General features: G+C 43.3%; 1 protein-coding gene and 1 long non-coding RNA gene across 2 annotated transcripts; one reads left to right on the forward strand and one right to left on the reverse strand.

Moving 5' to 3' along the window:
• The first annotated feature begins 1,271 nt into the window (after positions 1 to 1,271).
• Positions 1,272 to 18,236, forward strand: LOC133486372 (vang-like protein 1). Its single transcript, XM_061791390.1, has 8 exons — positions 1,272 to 6,147; positions 7,243 to 7,417; positions 10,477 to 10,905; positions 11,721 to 11,896; positions 13,406 to 13,539; positions 15,051 to 15,201; positions 16,305 to 16,539; positions 16,868 to 18,236. Exons 1-8 carry the CDS (start codon positions 5,870 to 5,872, stop codon positions 17,126 to 17,128), a joined length of 1,839 nt encoding a protein of 612 aa, XP_061647374.1. The 5' UTR covers positions 1,272 to 5,869; the 3' UTR covers positions 17,129 to 18,236.
• LOC133486374 (uncharacterized) lies at positions 6,146 to 10,474 on the reverse strand. The gene is made up of 3 exons (XR_009791009.1): positions 9,750 to 10,474; positions 7,213 to 7,399; positions 6,146 to 6,357 (listed from the first exon to the last, which is right to left on the reverse strand). It is a non-coding gene; the product is annotated as an uncharacterized LOC133486374 (long non-coding RNA).
• Positions 18,237 to 18,759: the final 523 nt, after the last annotated feature.

Genomic DNA, 18,759 nt, shown 5'->3' on the forward strand with positions numbered 1-18,759 from the left:
ACATCATATCTATGTTGGGAAACTGTCCAGCTACCGCAAACGGAGTTGTCTACCACTAAAAAAAAAAGCGCCCTCTGGCGGCCAATAGGTAGGTAATTGAAATCAACGAGCGACAGAGAGAGAGAGAGAGAGAGAGAGAGAGAGAGAGAGAGAGAGAGAGAGAGAGAGAGAGAGAGAAAGAGAGAGAGAGAGATTCTTGCATGGTGCCAGCAGCACAATGGCCGGGCTCGAGTGAGGGAAGAGACTTCGCCTCCGCGGAAGGAGCGATGAGGAGAAAAGGTAGGAACGTCATCGTCGTGGCTACCAGAAACGTTCACCGTAATATTCATTCACGATTCATGTGATCCACGCGAGACGCCCGCGATCTTTTAGCTTTTTTTATTTTTTTTTACCCGCGACGCGATAACGCGCGTGAAATCAGGACTGTATTCACGTGACGCCGTGCAAAATAAATAAATAAATAGCAATTTCTTTATTTTTTTTAAAATGATCATTTTAAAAATAGACAAAACCCACAACGCAACGGTATGGTAGGCGTGCGGTCACAGAGGAGCCGGTGCAGCCCTTGACTGGCTGAAAGAAAAGGGCAGGGTGCCTCCGCCTGCACCGCCGTGCACAGCTGGATGAAGGCCGCCATGCATCACGCATGCACGCTCCACGCGCGGGTTATTGATCAGGGCTGTCAACTGGATCGCCGCGATTGCTCTTCCTCTTGACAGGATTTGTATGACAGCGGTTCAATGCAGACTATTGTGCGCACTGCTGCTGCTGCTGCGGTGCACCGGAGAAGATGCCACCATCCCATCGCTCCCCTCACCCGCCCAATGCAATGGACTTGGACTGACATGACTTTCAAACATGACACATCTCAAGTCTTTGTTTCGCCGAAAATCCGATTCCGCCCCACGAAGGAGGTTCAACATGTACTCTACATGCATAATATTGTTCACAATTGCCGTTGTACCATCTCACACGTGCCTGAAATTCTTTCAACCGCTTGAATTAATCATTTTTAAAAATCAACATAAAAAAAAAAAAAAAAAAAAAAAAAACTGAATACAGTGGTTCAAATATTATTTATTGTTTATTCTTATTATGTCCGGCCCGTGGGCCACGTCCGGCGAGCTCCGTGCTTTAAGTTCACCCACTCAGTATTTTAGTGTAGATTAAAAAAAAGAAACAAATATTAGTTCATAAAAAGCAATTGTACATTTAAAATGAATTTTGTGTGTGTGTGTGTGTATCAATTAAATTTATTTATTCTAATTGAATAAATAATACAATTGTAAATTATATTTTATTTTCATTTTAGTACTAAAATAAACTTGGCATTTTCACTTTTTTTTTTTTTACGTCATCTACAAATTTTCTTCATCCATGAATGACCTGGCCATCTCTCTGTAAAAACAAATTGAAAAAAATAATAATTTGTCCCTTGAGCAATTTTTACCCCAACCCTTATCTATTGTAATGTGAGAATGTAGCATAAAATTATCATTTTGCCCACCGGAATACAGTACTGTTAAAAAGTATAGACCCAAGAAATAACCTGTAACATTTCAATGAGAATGCAGTGTGAATGTGAATAACCAGCTCGTTTGCACGTTTTGATGCAAGAAATGGATTAGTGGACTAGTAGTTGACAGAAAGCTAATATTCTAAAGCATTTATTAAGCGGCAGCATGTGACCCCTCAGCGCTGACGCCGACTTCACGCGCCTCCGCCGGGGGCCGCAAACTGCCTGTCGTCCGCATTTCATTCGTAGAAAGCTTTTGACTGATCGTGTGGAACGTGATGGAGCCCATCAGAACGGGCGCCGTGGCAACCAGGCATGTGATGAAGTGCGAGGCTGATCCGGGTCATTTCAGGTGCCGGAATTGCATTCACGGAATCTCGCATTCCGAACCTCACTCTGACTCTCTTGGCCCCGTTTGGAGGCCCAAAAGTTACCGGAGCTGAGGAAGCTTATTGACTTATCATTCGTATTCGTGTTACGTTGTGTACAAAAGTGGGGCGGCACGGCTGTGAATATGGGAATAGATCATAATCTGAGGTTATCATCTAGTCCCCAAGATGAAAAAAATAATAATAATCAGATGATGACGTCATCAATGCCGTAGACAAGTATTTGGGGGGCAAGACTCGAGCTTCTATGAAGACGGGAACCTGCAATAAGCGTGCAGGCTTATAAGGGAAATAAACGAGTATATTTACGCGCACTCGCTTAATTTCGCAAATAGAAGCCGCTTTAGTCGAGTAACAAAAGTCAGACTGTATACAGTCGCTCATTTACACGCCTTTAAAATCAGGCTTGTTTCAGTAAGACAAGAAATAGGGTGTGTAAAGTGCCATTAGCGTCTGTTTGACCCTGGAACAGATTCTTTCTATTTCCATTACCTCCTATGGGAAAAATATGTTTTGGTTTGGCATTAGAGGTTCCACTGTGTACGTCTAACGCTAACATCGGAATACTCCACTGCCGCTAATCTGCTTCTTGTTGAATGTGGTTATTTGAAAATACCGTTGACGTGGTTTAGTCTCAAGAATTTTTGCCGTCCGTGCGAAACGTATCCAGTAAAATCGGAAAGATGTGCGTCATGTGACCTTACAAATCTGGACCTTGTAGCGTGTAATAGTCGTGCAATAGCGCATGAATAATGTGCATTCTGTCTTTTTGGAAGGCTGCCTGGCGAGCGGACGTGCTCACGCGTGACGACGGGACTTCCTCACCCGCTAAATAAACACACTAACGAGTGTTTGTTTTACATTAGTGTCACTTTCTCGCTCGTCACTGTCTTCCCGGCGCGCTCGACCGCAAGCATCCGCGCTCACGCATCGCCGGACATCACGCCGTGCACTACTGTAAATGTCTCCGAGGAAAACGAGCATTTGAGCGATTCTTGTTTTTGAGGGATTTGCCGTTGCGAGACCGGGAAGTGCATCTGGAGTCCCGCGTTGGCGTTATGATTAATATGAATCTGCCGGTTTGAAAGTGATAGTGTTTCTTTCCCCGCGGCGGCCATTTTTTCCGCGTGGCCTGGTTCGACGCCAGCGCTCGCTCGCCTTGGCCCACATTCCGCTTGCTCTGGCCCAGAGGTCGGCACCCGGGAGGGGGGGCTAACTGTTTTTAATGAAATCATCAGCTTATTCATTTAACCGTGCGGCTGCTGGGTGTGATGCGAGGCCATTGTGTGTGCGCTGTAACCCCCCCCCCCCACACACACACACACACACACAACCACACACATTCAGCCCCCGCTCACACGCGTACACACACGTCTATCCTGCACACCTCTCAGTGTGATTGATTGTTATTGCTTAATCGGGGGGCCCCCTGATTCCGGCGTTGCCACGGCAACAGCGGACGCTGCAGATGTGGGCCGGGATGAGACACAGACACTAAATGTAATGTAATGGCGCCACATTCGACTGGGGTGCGTTTAATTACATTAGGTACACCTGCATAAACAGTATCAGAAGCGCTGACCAACATTTAAAACCTCCATTCTCATCTATGTTCAGTGAAATTGTATTCAAACATTCCTAACAATCTGTTCTCTTCATTCCGTAGCATTTCTCTTGGTTACACTGCTTCCAGCATATGCACGCGGGCGTTCCATTTTTCATCCAATCAGACTTCAGCCTGTGTTGCCATGTCAATGTAATCTGCCCAGGGCATTCAGAATCAGCAGTGCTGCCCGATGTAACGTAAACTACGTTGGCAACGGGTCTATTAGTCAACTTTCAAAATGATGCCGGCATTTTTCTGCCCTACGATTGGCGGGTCAGTGCAAGCCAAGTCCGACTAGCAAAACACCTCGATAGCGTTTGCACACCTGAAAACTTTTTTTTTTTGTTTTTTTTAAATCAGCATCTCTGGTGAGTACGATGTCGTTTTGGTCACGTTATCGATAAATATTACTTCTGACCTGCTACAGATGATATGCGTAGTACAGTTGAGCGCTGTTATATTGGGTTTTATAGTTTTAACGGGTTCCATAATTGTTAGAAATGGGAATCGGCCCAGGTACCATAAATGCCACTACTGCGCAGTCTACAAAGCAAGATGATTCTGGTTTTCAAAAATTCTAATAATAATAATATCGTTTTGAATTGTACGGCCAAAAACAAGTTAATGGGAAGGAGCATGTCTAACCAGAGATGACGTACAGCTTGTATAGACAATAATCTCCCGCTGTAGATATACAAGAGTGGGCTCGTAATGGCGATACACAGGCGGCTGCCATGACAACGGCGGGGAGACAGACAGCGTAATGAACGGTCGTGGACGGCCGAGCGGCGGCACGTCAGCGTGCACGCAAATGGAAAGGACAGCCTGGAGTCCGAGACGTACGAGATGAATAAAACATGAGTGTCATTAAACGCACACTTGAATCTCACTGCTGCCTCAGTCAAGCATCTGTGCCTTTTTTTTTTTTTTTTTTTTTTTTTTTTGGAAAGTTCTGATTTATTTCCTTGACGCCGACAAGTCGGAGTGTAATGTAAGTGCTCTGGTCCTTTGCCTGGATTACATTCAGCGTCCTCAAAATTAAGTACAGCAACACAATGCGACGATTCTGACTTGACAAAGATAATAATGTTTAGTTTTGATGGACACTTGTTTAATAATTGGGTTTAAGATGGGAAGTTAGGCTTTCAAGCCAGTATTAGGGTATGAAGTAAGTGTACAGCATTTTATGCTTAATTTCGGGTTTGGACTTCAAATTAGGGGAAAGGTTTTGAGTTAGGGCTTGAAATTTGGATTTTGAAACCAGATTTAGGGCTTCAATTTAAGGTTTCAAGTTAGAGTTAGGTTTTCGAGCAAGTGTTGGGGTTTCAAGACAATGTTGGGGTCTCAGCATAGAGTTTGAAATTAGGGTTTTAATCCTGGATTAGCATTTCAAATTAGGTTAAGCCTTTGAAGCCATGGGGCGAACAAGATTTAAGGTTTCAAATTAGGGTTGGGGTTTTTAATTAGGGTTTGAAGCCAATGTTGGGGTTTCAAGTTGTGGTTAGGATTTCAGGTTAGGGCAAAGGTTTTGAATTAGGGTTTCAAATGGGAGGTTTAAGCCAGTGTTAGGGTTAGAAAAAAAGGGTTGGGGTTTCAAGCCAAGGTTAAGGTTTTAAGAAAGGCTTTGAAATGAGGGTTTCAAGCCATGGGTCAAGGGTTTCAAGACAATAGGTCTCACGTTAGGGTTAGAGTTTTTTAAGTTTGGGTTCCAATACAGTGTTTTAGTGTTTCAAATTAGTTTTAAGACAGTGTTAGGGTTTCAAGGAAAGGTTAGGGCTTCAAGTTAGTGTTTTAAATTAGGGTTTCAAGGCAATGTTAGGGTTAATATTTTTGGTTTCAAATTAGGGTTTCAAGACAGGGTTCGGATTTCAAGTCTTGGTTAGATTTCAAGTAAGATTTAGGGTTGAATGATTAGGGTTTCAAATTAAGGTTTCAAGATAGGCTTAGGGGTTTCAAATTAGAGTCGCAAGTTTGTGTTTCTTGCTGGGGAGAAGGGTTCAAGTTAAGGTGTCAAATAAATTCATAAAGGAGTAAAAAGGCAAAGAATTCCAAATGGGAAGCAAAAGTAACAACGTATGCGTTTGACGTGCGTTTTCTTGATTTATAGTTTATGAATCATTTTCCGAATAGCATAATTGGCCAAGTCAATTTGGAACATTTTTGGAAAACGCAAAAAGAAAAAACTAATTCAACAAACAAGAAGAGTGCGGTTACCTCGATTTGACCTTTGCCGATTACATTGACCTGGATGACTACACGGGCATAAAGAAAAAAACAATTATCAGCAAGCATCTTTTTCTTGATATTGTTACAGTAAGTTAAAAATGACTCGGGCAGTTATGCCGTTCGACGAACGAAATGTCGTTGTACAAATGTAACTGGTGTCGACGGTGCTGGTGTGTGCGTGTATTTGTGTTTCAGGTCACTGCGGTTGCCAAAGAGGTTGTACAAGATTGTAGTCAGTGGCTTTGGATTCCTGAGGTCTTTTATAGGCCTGTTTCCATAGCAACCGCCCCAGTCTTCCCGAGGACCACCGGCAAACGTCTTCCTCCGCAGAAAGAAACTTACCCCGGAATGGACACCGAGTCGACCCACTCGGGCTACTCCAGCCGCTCGGGGAGGTCAAACCGGCACGGGTGAGTTTCCCGTCAGACGCTTCACTCGCGCCTGCTTTGTGCTTATTTGGGCCTCCTGATAACTTTGATGAGTTGGTCGAGGGTGGGAGCGGGGAGACAGACGCTCGTGTGATTTTGGGCCGTCGCACTTCGGTGGCTCGAATCACTGATGCGCTCGGTCTGCTCTGCAAACGAGAGAACTATTTCGGTTGAATCTTGACTTCAGTCACCCTGCAAGATGAAACGAATACATTTCCATAATCAACTCCTACTTTTTATTTATTTATTTATTATTTTTTTTAAAAATCATTTTCTGTATACTGTTTTCCATTTTTTAATCCGGTCGGCTCCTCACTTGGCGGACACAAATCAGAAGATAGCCGCAAAGCTGATTAGGTTTCAACGGCAATTGAATTTGATCGTCGTGGAAAATAAGGTCACTTCAATTGTAACAAGGTTAAAAATCATTATGCAACAAACCACGTTGCGCAATACGACATATTAAATTACTTGATGAGAGCGCTCCATATCTGTAATTATTTTAGTATTTCTGTCCTTAACTATTGACACAATGATTCAAAACACGTTTGCTTGAAACGATCCAAAAGATTAGATGTCTAAAATCCAGTAGCAAGGTCAAAAATCAGTATGCATCAAGCCCCAAACTTGACCTTCATAATTCCTCACTATATCTGTAACTATCATGTCGTTATGTTGAGAAATATTGACAACATATTTTGTTTTAAGTATTTGACGGGAAAATGTCCAAAATCAATTTACATCAAACGCTATCGAGTCACGTCGCGTACATATACAGTTTTCCATGTCTATGATTTTGTAATTCTGTCCGCAATGACGATTTATTTTTTAGTATCCAAAATTTCAGTAACAAGGTGAAAAATCATCAATGTACATGAAACTCCATCGAGTCATACATCCATATTAAAAAGCGCATGGTGTTGGCTTTGCCCATTTGTTATCATGTTGTAATGTTGTCCTTAAATATTGATGCAATGACAAAAATGTTGGGGTTGATTGGCTTGAAAATGTCCAAAAAATAAGGTACAAAGGCGGGGGTTCCTTGACCTCACGCCATCTTTGTCGTCCTCCGTCCAGCGAGCGAGGCCGCGAACGTCACAAGGCCAGCGGCAGTAAAGACAGCAGCCGCTCGGAGAAATCGGTCATCATCAACCCCCCGGAGACGTCCTCCCAGGATTCGCCGGTGCACAACGGCGAGCCGCTGCCGGGGGAGCCCTCGCCAGGGGCGGCGGATCTTGGAGAAGAGGGCCAGGTATTAGAATTGATGTGCATCAAAGTGTGCATGTGAGCTTTCATCACAGAGATCAATCCCAGTATTACATTTCAAGCAAACATATCCGATCGTGTCAAGCGATCACGGAGGATTATCGTTGCTCTTGTGCATCTTGATCCCTATATTAGGACCATATAGAGCGCCTCGTGGTCACGGTGTGGAAAAGCCCCGCGACGACCTCGTGGGATATAGTCAAGCTGTTGGACGCTTTAGCGTATATATTTGTTACAGCTCAAACATGGAGTTATGTGTAAGCATAAGATAGATACAGTATGACACAGCCGGATTTAGAGAGCACAGGTGTAGCAGTGAAATAAAAGCATTAGTGGGGGGGGGGGGGGGGGGCGGAAAGTATCCACCCAGACTGTGCAGAATTCCAAGGCTCGACCCATTTTTCCCCCCCCCTTTCTCCTTCGGCCTCCTACAAGGAGAAAAAAAAAACATTCCAGGATGTCATGTGACTGCCAGCTCATAGCATCCGTCCATTGTCTGCATGGTAAGGTAATCTGTGCCAGTAGTGAGTCGATGTGGTTGTTCGCCGCGTCTTCACACAGGTTACGCGCTCCAGCCGCACATTCTCACTGTCTTAGATCAGCCTTCGGCACTTTGAGGAAAGCTGATCGGAATAATCCGCCGCGTTCACAGCGGCCAGCGCTCTGGTCTCTTGCCGCTTTGTGAGCCTCGGCTGTTGTGGCTTGATGCCAGAGGGCAGCAGATTGGGTTTCCTGGCAGCGTTGGCTCCAGCTAAACCAAAAACCACATTACTCTCTTTTTGAAAGGGACACTCATGCCTTGCTTGTTTGCATAGAAGCACTATTACATGCAGTATCCGCTTGGATAAAACTATTGATATGGCCAAATATTGTATTACATGATATGGTGATTGATAACCGATATAGTAAAGTACTGTATTGTATCATTAATAATATATTATTGTATTATAGCATTAGTAATATTGCATGGTGTCGTTATAAAGTTAGGATACAGCAAAGCGATTTTATTGTTAATGTTACGCGGTGTCACGATTACAGCCAAGCGTAGGCCGAGTAGCAGATTTGAAATAAGAGTGTGGTGGTTACAGAACAAATTCAACTCGTTTCATTTGAAGCTTAGGCACCACTGTATATTGATACAGCAATTGGTGTATTGCGCTTTGTTATGATGCCACAAATATCAGTACAATAATGTTGTATCATGAGCCCTACTTCCTGTCATGTAGGCTAAAAATAAAGTGCACATTTAACTCGGCCTTTTGTCTGTCAGGTGGGGTGACTGATGCTGTGTTAACCTCAAAGGTCGCCAGCGAGGCTTACCGTTTGCGTTTGCGGACGCAGGCAAACCGCCGCAGTGGAGTATCCGACTGGCCGTGGCGCTGCCGTAATTCCTACTTGAGCCTTTCCGTCCATTCTTTGCATTAACGTAGCGATCCGGCGGCCTGATTAGTGCAGCGCTAATCTTGAGGATTAATCCACTGAGAGTTAATGGCGGCAGTGTATTAGCTCTGTCAGAGGGCGATTGTTTAGCAGCTGCATGACCTGGTCACATGAACGCTTGTTTTCACAAACAACTTCGGTGAAGCAAAGTTTGAATTGTTAATGATACGATATTATTTTGATAACCTGTGACAGAGCAAGATTTGTATTGCTAACGATATTGTATTAGTATCTCGATACGTTGTCGCCAAGTAATGCAATATGACACAACAGCGCAATTGTGTCGTTCTCCTCTTGACCTTGAACACCTTTCACCCTTTTTCATTGTCAGAGTGCATTACATACGCATATGTGCAGTACGTTACATTTTAGCCGCCCGTTTATAGGCATCTTGGTTTCCGTGGTAACGTGTCGGCAGCACGTGCGCTTCCTTAGTGCTTATACAGCGCGTTTGTAGTTTAAAAACGCTATGTCCGTGGGACCGAAACGAGCATGTAAAAAAACCACATGCGTACGGCAGTCGACCTTCACAGCCACGCGTGAAATCTCGTCCGTTTTCCCTTGCGCCCATTCGCTCCACCGTAGACGAATGACTTAAGCATGGACTTTCATCCAATATCTCGCCACGCTCTTTTGTCCAGACTTCAAATTGACACTCTTGTGATCACATCTTGGTTTAATCATGTGCTCAAGTGTTGGGAGAATTATGCAGTGCGTATTTACACTGAGGGGACAGCGAATAGCGAATGACGAGAGTGACAGTATGAAAGTGCTTGTGGTGCCGATGTGACAGGAAGATAAAGACGAAGAAAGAATGCGATATTAATAAATAATGACAGGCGAGCGAACAATTGATCCGTTTTGTGTGCGTTGTGTACCTTATGTCGTCGGCGTGTGCGTCCTCCTGTGTGCACGCTGCCCTACATTACAAATCAAATCACGTTTGAAGACGACTTCTTATGAACGCCCACAAAGTCTGTAAATAGCACGAGAGGGAAATCAGTTAAAGACATTGTTGAAATCACGTTGAAAACATTAAAACACAGAAAAATGGAAGAATAAGAATTCTGCCAAATGTATTGCATTTGTTTTTTTTGTTTTGTTTTGCTACCATTTAAATAAATGATTGTTCAGACAATATCATCGCGATCAAATGTTGTGATCCAGATTTTTTTTGCCGACAACAAAACATTTATACTTTGAGGCCAACACAATTCAACCATTAATTACTTCGATTGAAGTACTTTGTGATATTGGGAGGCTTTGCAATGTTTTCAGTTTTACTTTTTAGTTGAGCCACCACAACATCCATGCTCGCTTGGTGGCATTTTGAATTTAAGCTTGCAGACTTTGGTCAGATAAAGATACTTGATGGGCTGTTTGTTAAATACCCAAAAGTGTAATTCTCTTATTTAGTTTTCCAGCAAAACGTCAACTGGTCGTGCCAACAAAAAAACGTGAAGCAGGCCTCTTTTATGAAGAATTGTTTACTATCTGCCAAACTGTTGTAGGGAAATAAGAGACCAAGTGACGGCTTGTATCTAGAAAATACTCGTGAATCAAGTGACAACAGCTTTAAAATGAAGAGGTCTTGCTTGCCTCCAGGATGATAATTGGGGGGAAACCACCACCGCAGTGACAGGCACCTCGGAGCTGAGCATTTCCCAGGAGGAAGTGGTGGGCTTGGGCAAGAGCATACAGGACCGGACCCGAGGCTTCCGCCGTTATCTCCCCTTAGCTGTGGGCCTCTGCGGGGGTCTGCTGGTGCTGGCCACCCCGCTGGTCTTCCTGCTCCTGCCCGTAATAATGTGGCCCGAAAGACTGCAGCCTTGCGGCGCCGCCTGCGAGGGTCTCTTCCTGTCCCTCTCCTTCAAGCTCCTCATGCTCCTCACGGCCATCTGGGCGCTGTTTCTCCGGCCGGCCCGCGCCAGTCTGCCGAGAGTGTGCGCGTGCCGCGCCTTCCTCACCACGCTCACCCTCCTGCTCACCATGTCCTACTGGCTCTTCTACGGCGTCAGGATCCTCGATGCGCAGGTGAGCTCAATGTGCTGCCCCAAGTATGAAACAAATTAACAGTAGAGATAAGAGGGAAATTCATTTTCATATCCCAAGTCATCTTTCCCCATTGAAATAAATGGAAATGCCATTAATCTGTTCTCACCTCTCCACCAAAAAACGCTTGAACAAGAAAACATGCTATGTCGTCGTTGTCAAAGTCAAGGCCCGGGGGCCAGATCTGGCCCGCCATAACATTTCTTGCGGCCCACGTAAGCAAATCGTGTGCGTCTACTTCATGTTCTGCCAGACCAAAATTTCAAATTGTCATCACATTTAATAACATTGAAAATTGCAAGCATTTTAAAATAAAGTTAGGAGTGACGCGGGCAGGCGGATGCCTTTAGCATTTGGACATTTTTAATTGTATGAAAACCAAGCAGATGTACAAAATTTAAGCAGAAAAATGTCGAAAATTGAATCATACGAAAACTGAAGTTCAACGGTATGTGTAATGATATGATGAGACGATTATACATTTATATGGTTTGACAGTCCCTCTGAGGGAAACCATGTGACCCACGACGAAAATGAGTTTGATACCCTTACTTATCATTACACTTTATAAAAACATACAATAATATCAATTAAATAGAATGTAATGAATATCATAAACACATTTTATCCTTCATGTCACTGGACATTATGCTATTCCGTCTGGTGCACCTAGGTCACCAGGGGGCAGTATAATGCAGACATAGAGACACACACGAAAAAGAGTTTCACAACGATATTTATCTGAACTGCAGTGAATCGTGTCATTGAATATGTTCTGTGCGTGTGCTCCATTGCAGGACGAGGACTACCACGGTGTGGTCCAGTTCGCCGTGTCCCTGGTGGACTCGCAACTCTTTGTCCACTACCTGGCGGTGGTGCTGCTGGAGCTCCGTCACCTGCGACCGTGCTACAGCGTGTGCGTCATCCGCTCCACCGACGGAGAGACGCGTCACTACAACATTGGACAGCTCAGGTACATGGAGACTACTTCAAAATGCAAAAATAGATAATGACGCTAATTATTCTTTTAAGGAAAACACTTGTACGCCATGCCATACATATAAAGCAATCAAATGTTCATTGCATTCAGTTCACTGAGCGGCGTTGGAAACATCTTATGTGGGATCGTGAGTGAGTACTATCCATTATCTTTGACAAAGATGACCTGGGAAACACAACAGTCCATCTGAGAAAATGTTCTGTGGACAGACAAAACCAAAACAAGAATACCAGAATCAGAATTTGTTTTTTGTTTGAAGAAACAAAATCAGGGAGGAAAGCACCCAACAGTTAAGTGTGGTGGTGGTACAAAATGGTACAAAAAGTTTCTAGATTGTAGCAAGAAATGCTTGGAGGCAGTCATCCTTGCTAAAGAGTAAGCAACAACATATTGAGGAAGGGTGCCTTTACCTGCCCACGGCCATATTTAGATGCGAAGGCCCTCCTGAAATCATTGTCAGGTATTTCCCACACTCAACAAATGTTGCCGGAGTACATCTTGTTGAAACTGGACGGAGTTAGAAGGAGTCGCGGACGTAAACGCCCAAAATTTACTCGGTAGTGCCCTTCAGAATGTTTTGAAAATTCAGCTCTGGAACCTCCAATCTTGTCTCATTGATTGGACTCCAGGTCGGCTCAGTTTGGCTCACAGCTGACTCTGATGAGCTCCTGGAGAATCCGTAGCCTAGAGGTTCGCTTCCTTTTTCCTCCCTGTCCGGATGAATAGTTACGTTGTTTGATTTAATAAAAATATGAACCAACTCCAATATGTTCCTTTATTTCCACCTCCGGTCGGTGTAAGGTTTATGTGTCCCAATACCTTTGCCCATATAGTGTGTGTAATGGAGGCCCATATCAGAAAGATGAAAATGGCATCGCTAGTAACTGAGTCAGTCAGCCCCCTTGTCTAGTTTGCTTCAGGCGGGATATTCGAGAGGGAATTGCTCACACGGGAATTATGTGAACACAGCTGTCAGACCTTTCTCCTCTGATCAAGTGTGTGGCGTCGTCATGAGTGGGACACAACAAATGAGGGCATGACATATGCTATACGAGGAAAGGTATCTTTATGTACCTTGCTTTCTGCACTGGGAAAGAGAAAAAAAAGTTGTCTTGTAGGGGACATATTATGGAAAATGTATTCCCCCCACCCCCCCCCCCCTACCCTCTGAGCTCTGCTCACCCGAGTAGAAAGCACCTCTCGCTGAAAGGCTCAGGCTCTTCTCCCACTCGTCATGGTGACGGAAATACGTCACAAACGTAATTCAAATGCCTGGGAATTGTTTTAAGTCGTGGGGGAAAAGAATAAGAACTACAGACTATGGCATGTAGTGATTAATTAATTGATTCAGAGGTGAGTCTTAGGCCAATCTAAGCAATAAAACCCATGGATAGTGGCAGTAAGCAGAGGGACCATTAACGGAGGTCGTTAAGTTTATGGTGTGAATCGCCAGCAACTGTGTCACTCTTTTGTGTCACGCAGCATTCAGAACGCAGCTCTCACCGTCTTGGAGTATTACTACCGAGATTTCCCGCTCCACAACCCGGCGCTCCTCTCGGCCTCCAAGCACCGCGCCTCCAAGCACCTGGCCGGATTAAAAGTTTACAACGTTGACGGTAGGCACAGCTCGTTCATGATAAGGAATTTGCTCTGGTTGTCTCTTATGGTTATGACTTACAGCTGAAACTCTCAGACTAGGACCAACACCGACTTTTTCAAGGCTCCAGCTGTCACAGTAACTTGTTTACTAAGTGGAAGGGCAATGATTGAAGTGACATTTTAACATCTTTATCTGTCATACAAGTGTGACAGAAGTTTAAATAAAGTGTTAGGGGCGCATAAAGAATGCGGTGAGGTTGATCATCATCGTCATCAATCATCATCATCGTCCACACGGGAAGGCCCGAGCCAAGATTTGAACCCTCCACCTTTTTCATTGTGATCTTGTGCTCTCCTTGTCCGCTTCTTCTGTGAGCAGCATTGAGAAGCAGACTGCGAAGGTTTCTGCGGGAGAGTAAGTACCGTACTGCAGAACTGCTGTCTTCCCTTGCGACGCATTTTAAAAAGCACACAAAGTCACTAACGTCGCGGCTCAGTTCACTCACAAAGCCCCTCCGTGTGTCTCTGACGTAATGGATACGCTGCATCGCCACGGAAACGACGACAAACTGCATCATCACAATTTCACATTTGCATCATGTCCTATAGGAGAATGTTGGCTATCACATCCCAAATGCACAAGGCTTCCATCATGCTCGCATCGGAGTGAAGCGTCCTCGTCGGCCCTCCCTCCTTTTCAGCAGAAAGGCCTCCGGAGGGGGGGGGGGGGGGGGGGGGGGGGGGGGGGGGGGGGGGGGGGGAGGGTTTGAAGCCTTAAATAATTCATCAGAGAAAACGCTCATTCCTCACATACTCCCCCTTCGGCCTCTCCCACCCCTTTTTTTCCCCTCATCCTTCTCACCTGCACGAATGTACTTTTACACACACATGCACGTCACATTCATGGTTTGGATCTGAAACTACAGGTTTTCCCCCCGTTATACCTTGCGCACCCCCCCCCCCCCCCCCCCCCCCCCCACCCCGAACATGACGAGCTCTACTGCATGAGCTCGTGTTGTGCAAAGCTGCAAAGTCACAGATCAGCCTTAATGTTGAATGAAGCGCACCACTATGAATGTTTCATCTAGCTGTCCAGAAAAAGATTTTTGCATGGAGGCCTTTTCTCATTGCAATTTATCGTTTCAACGTATGATATGCCGTTTATTTTTTTATTCTGAATTCATATCCATCCATTTTCTTTACCCCTTATACTAAATGTAATTAATATGATTTAAGTTGTCATCGTAAGATTTTCTGTGACAGAGACAGATGATGAACTAGAAAAATTACAGTCTGGGCCTGTCAAGTCTTGATCTTGGACAAGGTTATCAAATATTAAATTGATGTTTTCAAATCGCTGACGCAAGCTTTTATTAATGTTATCAGCGAGAAGGTCGACACTCTCCTTCCACTCCACCCTTTGTTCTCCGCACGGAGTCACGATCCATTAATCTGCGAGATCACTTCCTCAGGATCAAGGTGATATTATCAATTCACCGCTTGTCCTCGCTCTTCTTTTCGAGTGCAGCTCCCGGGAGCGCGGCGGGGGCGCCGCCCGCTAATGGAAACCAGTCCCAGGCTACGATCGCGGCCGCCGCCAAACGTAAAGACAGCGCCCATAATGAGCTGTACTACGAGGAGGCCGACTACGAGAGACGAGTACGCAAACGGAAAGCCAGGTGAGCGAGAGACGCCGTTTCCATGTGAACCACGGTGCACACCCACCCGATACAGGTGAAAATCCACATGTAGCGAGACCATATCAAAAATGTTTTCCTTTTACCCCTCCCAAATAACTTAAACACATTTTGATGTATTAACCCATTTAATACCAAAAACGTATTTTTACGTTTTTATCTTTCACATTTTTTTGCGCCATAGGCTTCAGAGGGGGCTGATGTCACTCCTCACCAAAGCATGAGGCCTGAGAGCAATTTGAATGGCCATAAAAATGGACACTAGATGGCAGAAGTGCGTTATACAATTTTGAATTTTGGTATAATTCTACCGCTAATTACTAAAGAACGGAAAAAAGTAGAAACAAACTTATTAAAACATTTTACCCTATAAAGTGTAAAAGCAAATCAAAAACAACCTTAACATAGTGGCGATTCATGCAATAGACAGATACGTTTCCCCCCAAAATAGCAATATAGTTGGGGAAACACTATGATTTATTATTCCCTCGAAAGTTGAACACAATCCATCCATTTCTACAGCACCTGTCCCTATTAGGGTCAGACACATATCCCGGTATATCCTCGACAGTCAACTGCGTCACACCTTGGTGATGGTTTCATTTGACTTTTGGGTCGTTAGACTTCAGGGATCCACTTGATGTCACAATTATCATATCATATATATTGTAGCTGTTAGCTCCCCCTCTGGTTATGAAGACCTCATGTTAGCTAGCTAGCCAGCTAGTTTCCAAGCTAGCCAACAAGTTGACACAAATCCCAACGAACTGCACATCGGAGTGACGTCCTTGAATATATTGTAGATTCGGAAATTGTTACTAAGGCTTCGTTTGAGGAGCTGCTGGAGTCTGCTTTGTTGACAGGTGAGGTTACTATAAGCAAAATCCACACCAGGAAGTCAATGAATAGACTAATTCACCCTTTTAACATTCACATTGACGGCTATTTAAGTCAAATAGCCATTCTAATGTGAGGGCTTGCAGTGACTGGGATTTATTGATGCACACAAAAAAAGATATTTAAGCCAAAATAAGCACAAATGCATATGTCATGTCAGTCTTAGCAATATCCATGTCCGTGGACAGGTTGGTGGTGGCCGTGGAGGAGGCTTTTACGCACGTGCGGCGCATGAAGAAGGAGGACGAGCGCGCAACGCCATCAGACATCATGGACGTGCGGGAAGCGGCTCTGGCCGTTTTCCCCTCCATGGCCCGCGCCCTGCAGAAGTACCTCCGCACCACCAGGAGGCAGCAGTGTCACAGCATGGAGAGCATCCAGAAGCACCTGGCCTTCTGTCTCATCAATAACATGAGCCCCAAGGTAAAATTGCTTTTTGAATTTTTGCCACGCTGTCAATGTGCAAGGTTAATTACAACTATATACTCAATCTTAAACATTTTAAAATATGTTGACTATAGTTTTCTTCTTTTAAATTAGGGACCCCCAAAATTTGGTGCCACGGATGACCGCTTCTTCTTCTTCTTATAATAACTGAAATATGATTAAAAATATTGATAGTAAACCCAAAATGGCTAAATACTGTATTAGTATCTCTCTTTTTAGACGAGCAGGAAAAATAAAAGCAGTATATAGTACAGTCATTTGTTCATATTTTCCATTTGAAATTTGTTTGGTTCCATGTGTCCAGGCCTTCCTGGAGACGTACCTGTCCCCGGGCCCCACCCTGCAGTACGGCCCCGAGCGCTGGATGGCCGACCAGTGGACTCTGGTGAGCGAGGCGTCGGTGACGAGCGGCGTCAAGGACGGCAGCGACTTTGTGCTCAGGTGTCTCGACTTCAATCTCGCCGTCACCGTCAAGAGCATCCCGTACATCCGCGTGCGAGAGGAGTACGTGGACCCCAAATCGCACAAGTTTGTGCTTCTGCTCCAGTCGGAAACTTCGGTTTAACGGCCGGTTGCTTCTCTGGACCTACACGACTCTTACAATTACTGCATTTACCTTCTCAAAAAAGGCTCTGTTTTTTTTCATCTTTTGCATACTCAATCTGACAGATGAGAAGAAAATACCTGGATTCTCTATGTTGGCATCCTGTATGCACTTGAAAAAGACTCACTGTTGTGTTTGCATGTGGATGATGAGTGTGTGACTTTTTGAGGATGCAAAAATGTGGTTTTGTGGGAAAACATTTGTCAAAAGTGTGGCTGGGAAAAAAAAACAAAAAAAAGCACCAAAACCCAACTGCTAATTTTGAATTAGCCATTGGTATACAGTATGTACAGTATTTATACGTGAACGTGCATTATTCCGTGCATAATTTTTATATTAAAACTGTGCATTGCTTGAATTTTAACTTTTTTTATTTTTACTTTGTGCGGACAAAGATTGTGAATTTGGATATGACATCAAACACTGGAATCACCACAGTCGATGTTTCACATATTTCAGTGTGTAGTATATGCTGTTTATATATATATATATATATATATATATATATATATATATATATATATAATTACAATGACATTTTTATATCTTAAAAGTATTACAACACTTCTCAGCAGCATGAGACTTCACATATTATATATGAATATTCAGTGATTACAGGGAACATTTCTAAAAAAAAAAATACATGATTATTATTTATTTATATATACGTTATATGGGTTTCTTTCAATTGGGCAGAGTTTGGATGTCAGCAGTCGTCAGTATGAGCGTCTCAGTGCTGCTCCCTATTGACCACTTTCACAAAGTGCACATGTCAAAACTACATTGATTTGTAAGGGGAAAGTTTGTATTTTTCAATTTAATCTTGGCATTTTATTGTTACGTACTGTTGTCACTTATGTAGTTTAGCGTTTTATAATGTCGATGACTGCACATAGATTGTCTTGACTTAAACATTTATCGCAAACTGTGTATGCGTGTACTGTATGTGTGTGTTAAGCATTTGTTGTGACGCCTCTTTTGTACTACTGAACATAAGGTCACAGAAGCTGTGTCTGATTTGCATTTGTTTAAAAAAATAAGAGAATTAAAATGCATTTGTACTAATATTTTCAAGCATTACTTTTTTTTCCCTTTGTAAGGCCTTTATTTGTAGAAATGCTTTTTTTATATAATAATATACAGGTGCAGTCTAATAAATTAAAATATGGTTTAAAATGTTAGTAGTTCAATACAAAAATGAAATTGCTATTCAAATTCATTAAAACCATAGGAAAATACTTCATACCTAATTAAAAATAATTTGGATTTTTTTTGTTATGTACTATTCAAATTTCTTGAGATGGTGAATTTAGAGTTTCCATTAGCTTTAAGCTAAAACCATTAAAATGATAAAAAATAATAATCAAATCAGGACATTTTTCACTGTGTGTAGTGAATCAATATTTGAGATTCACTTTTTGAAATAGTGAAATAAAGTCCATCCACCCATCTATTTTCTGTACCACTTATCCTCACTGGGGTCATAAAGTTTACCACAATATTCAAATTTACTGAGATGCACTTGTATACTCATCGGAATTTATTTGAGAGAAATGATAACTCATATTTTTTTTATAAATAAGAAATTTGTT

The sequence above is a fragment of the Phyllopteryx taeniolatus genome, chromosome 12 (genome assembly GCF_024500385.1).
Source record: "Phyllopteryx taeniolatus isolate TA_2022b chromosome 12, UOR_Ptae_1.2, whole genome shotgun sequence".
Lineage (NCBI taxonomy): Eukaryota > Metazoa > Chordata > Actinopteri > Syngnathiformes > Syngnathidae > Phyllopteryx > Phyllopteryx taeniolatus.

What these genes read in the sequence shown, in the direction of transcription:
- LOC133486372 (XM_061791390.1), top strand. Translation starts at nt 5,870, where the DNA reads ATGTCGTTGTACAAATGTAACTGGTGTCGACGGTGCTGGTGTGTGCGT. An exon ending in TCAGGATCCTCGATGCGCAG is followed by an intron (nt 10,906 to 11,720) that starts GTGAGCTCAATG and finishes GCTCCATTGCAG; the next exon opens with GACGAGGACTACCACGGTGT. An exon ending in GTACGCAAACGGAAAGCCAG is followed by an intron (nt 15,202 to 16,304) that starts GTGAGCGAGAGA and finishes GTCCGTGGACAG; the next exon opens with GTTGGTGGTGGCCGTGGAGG.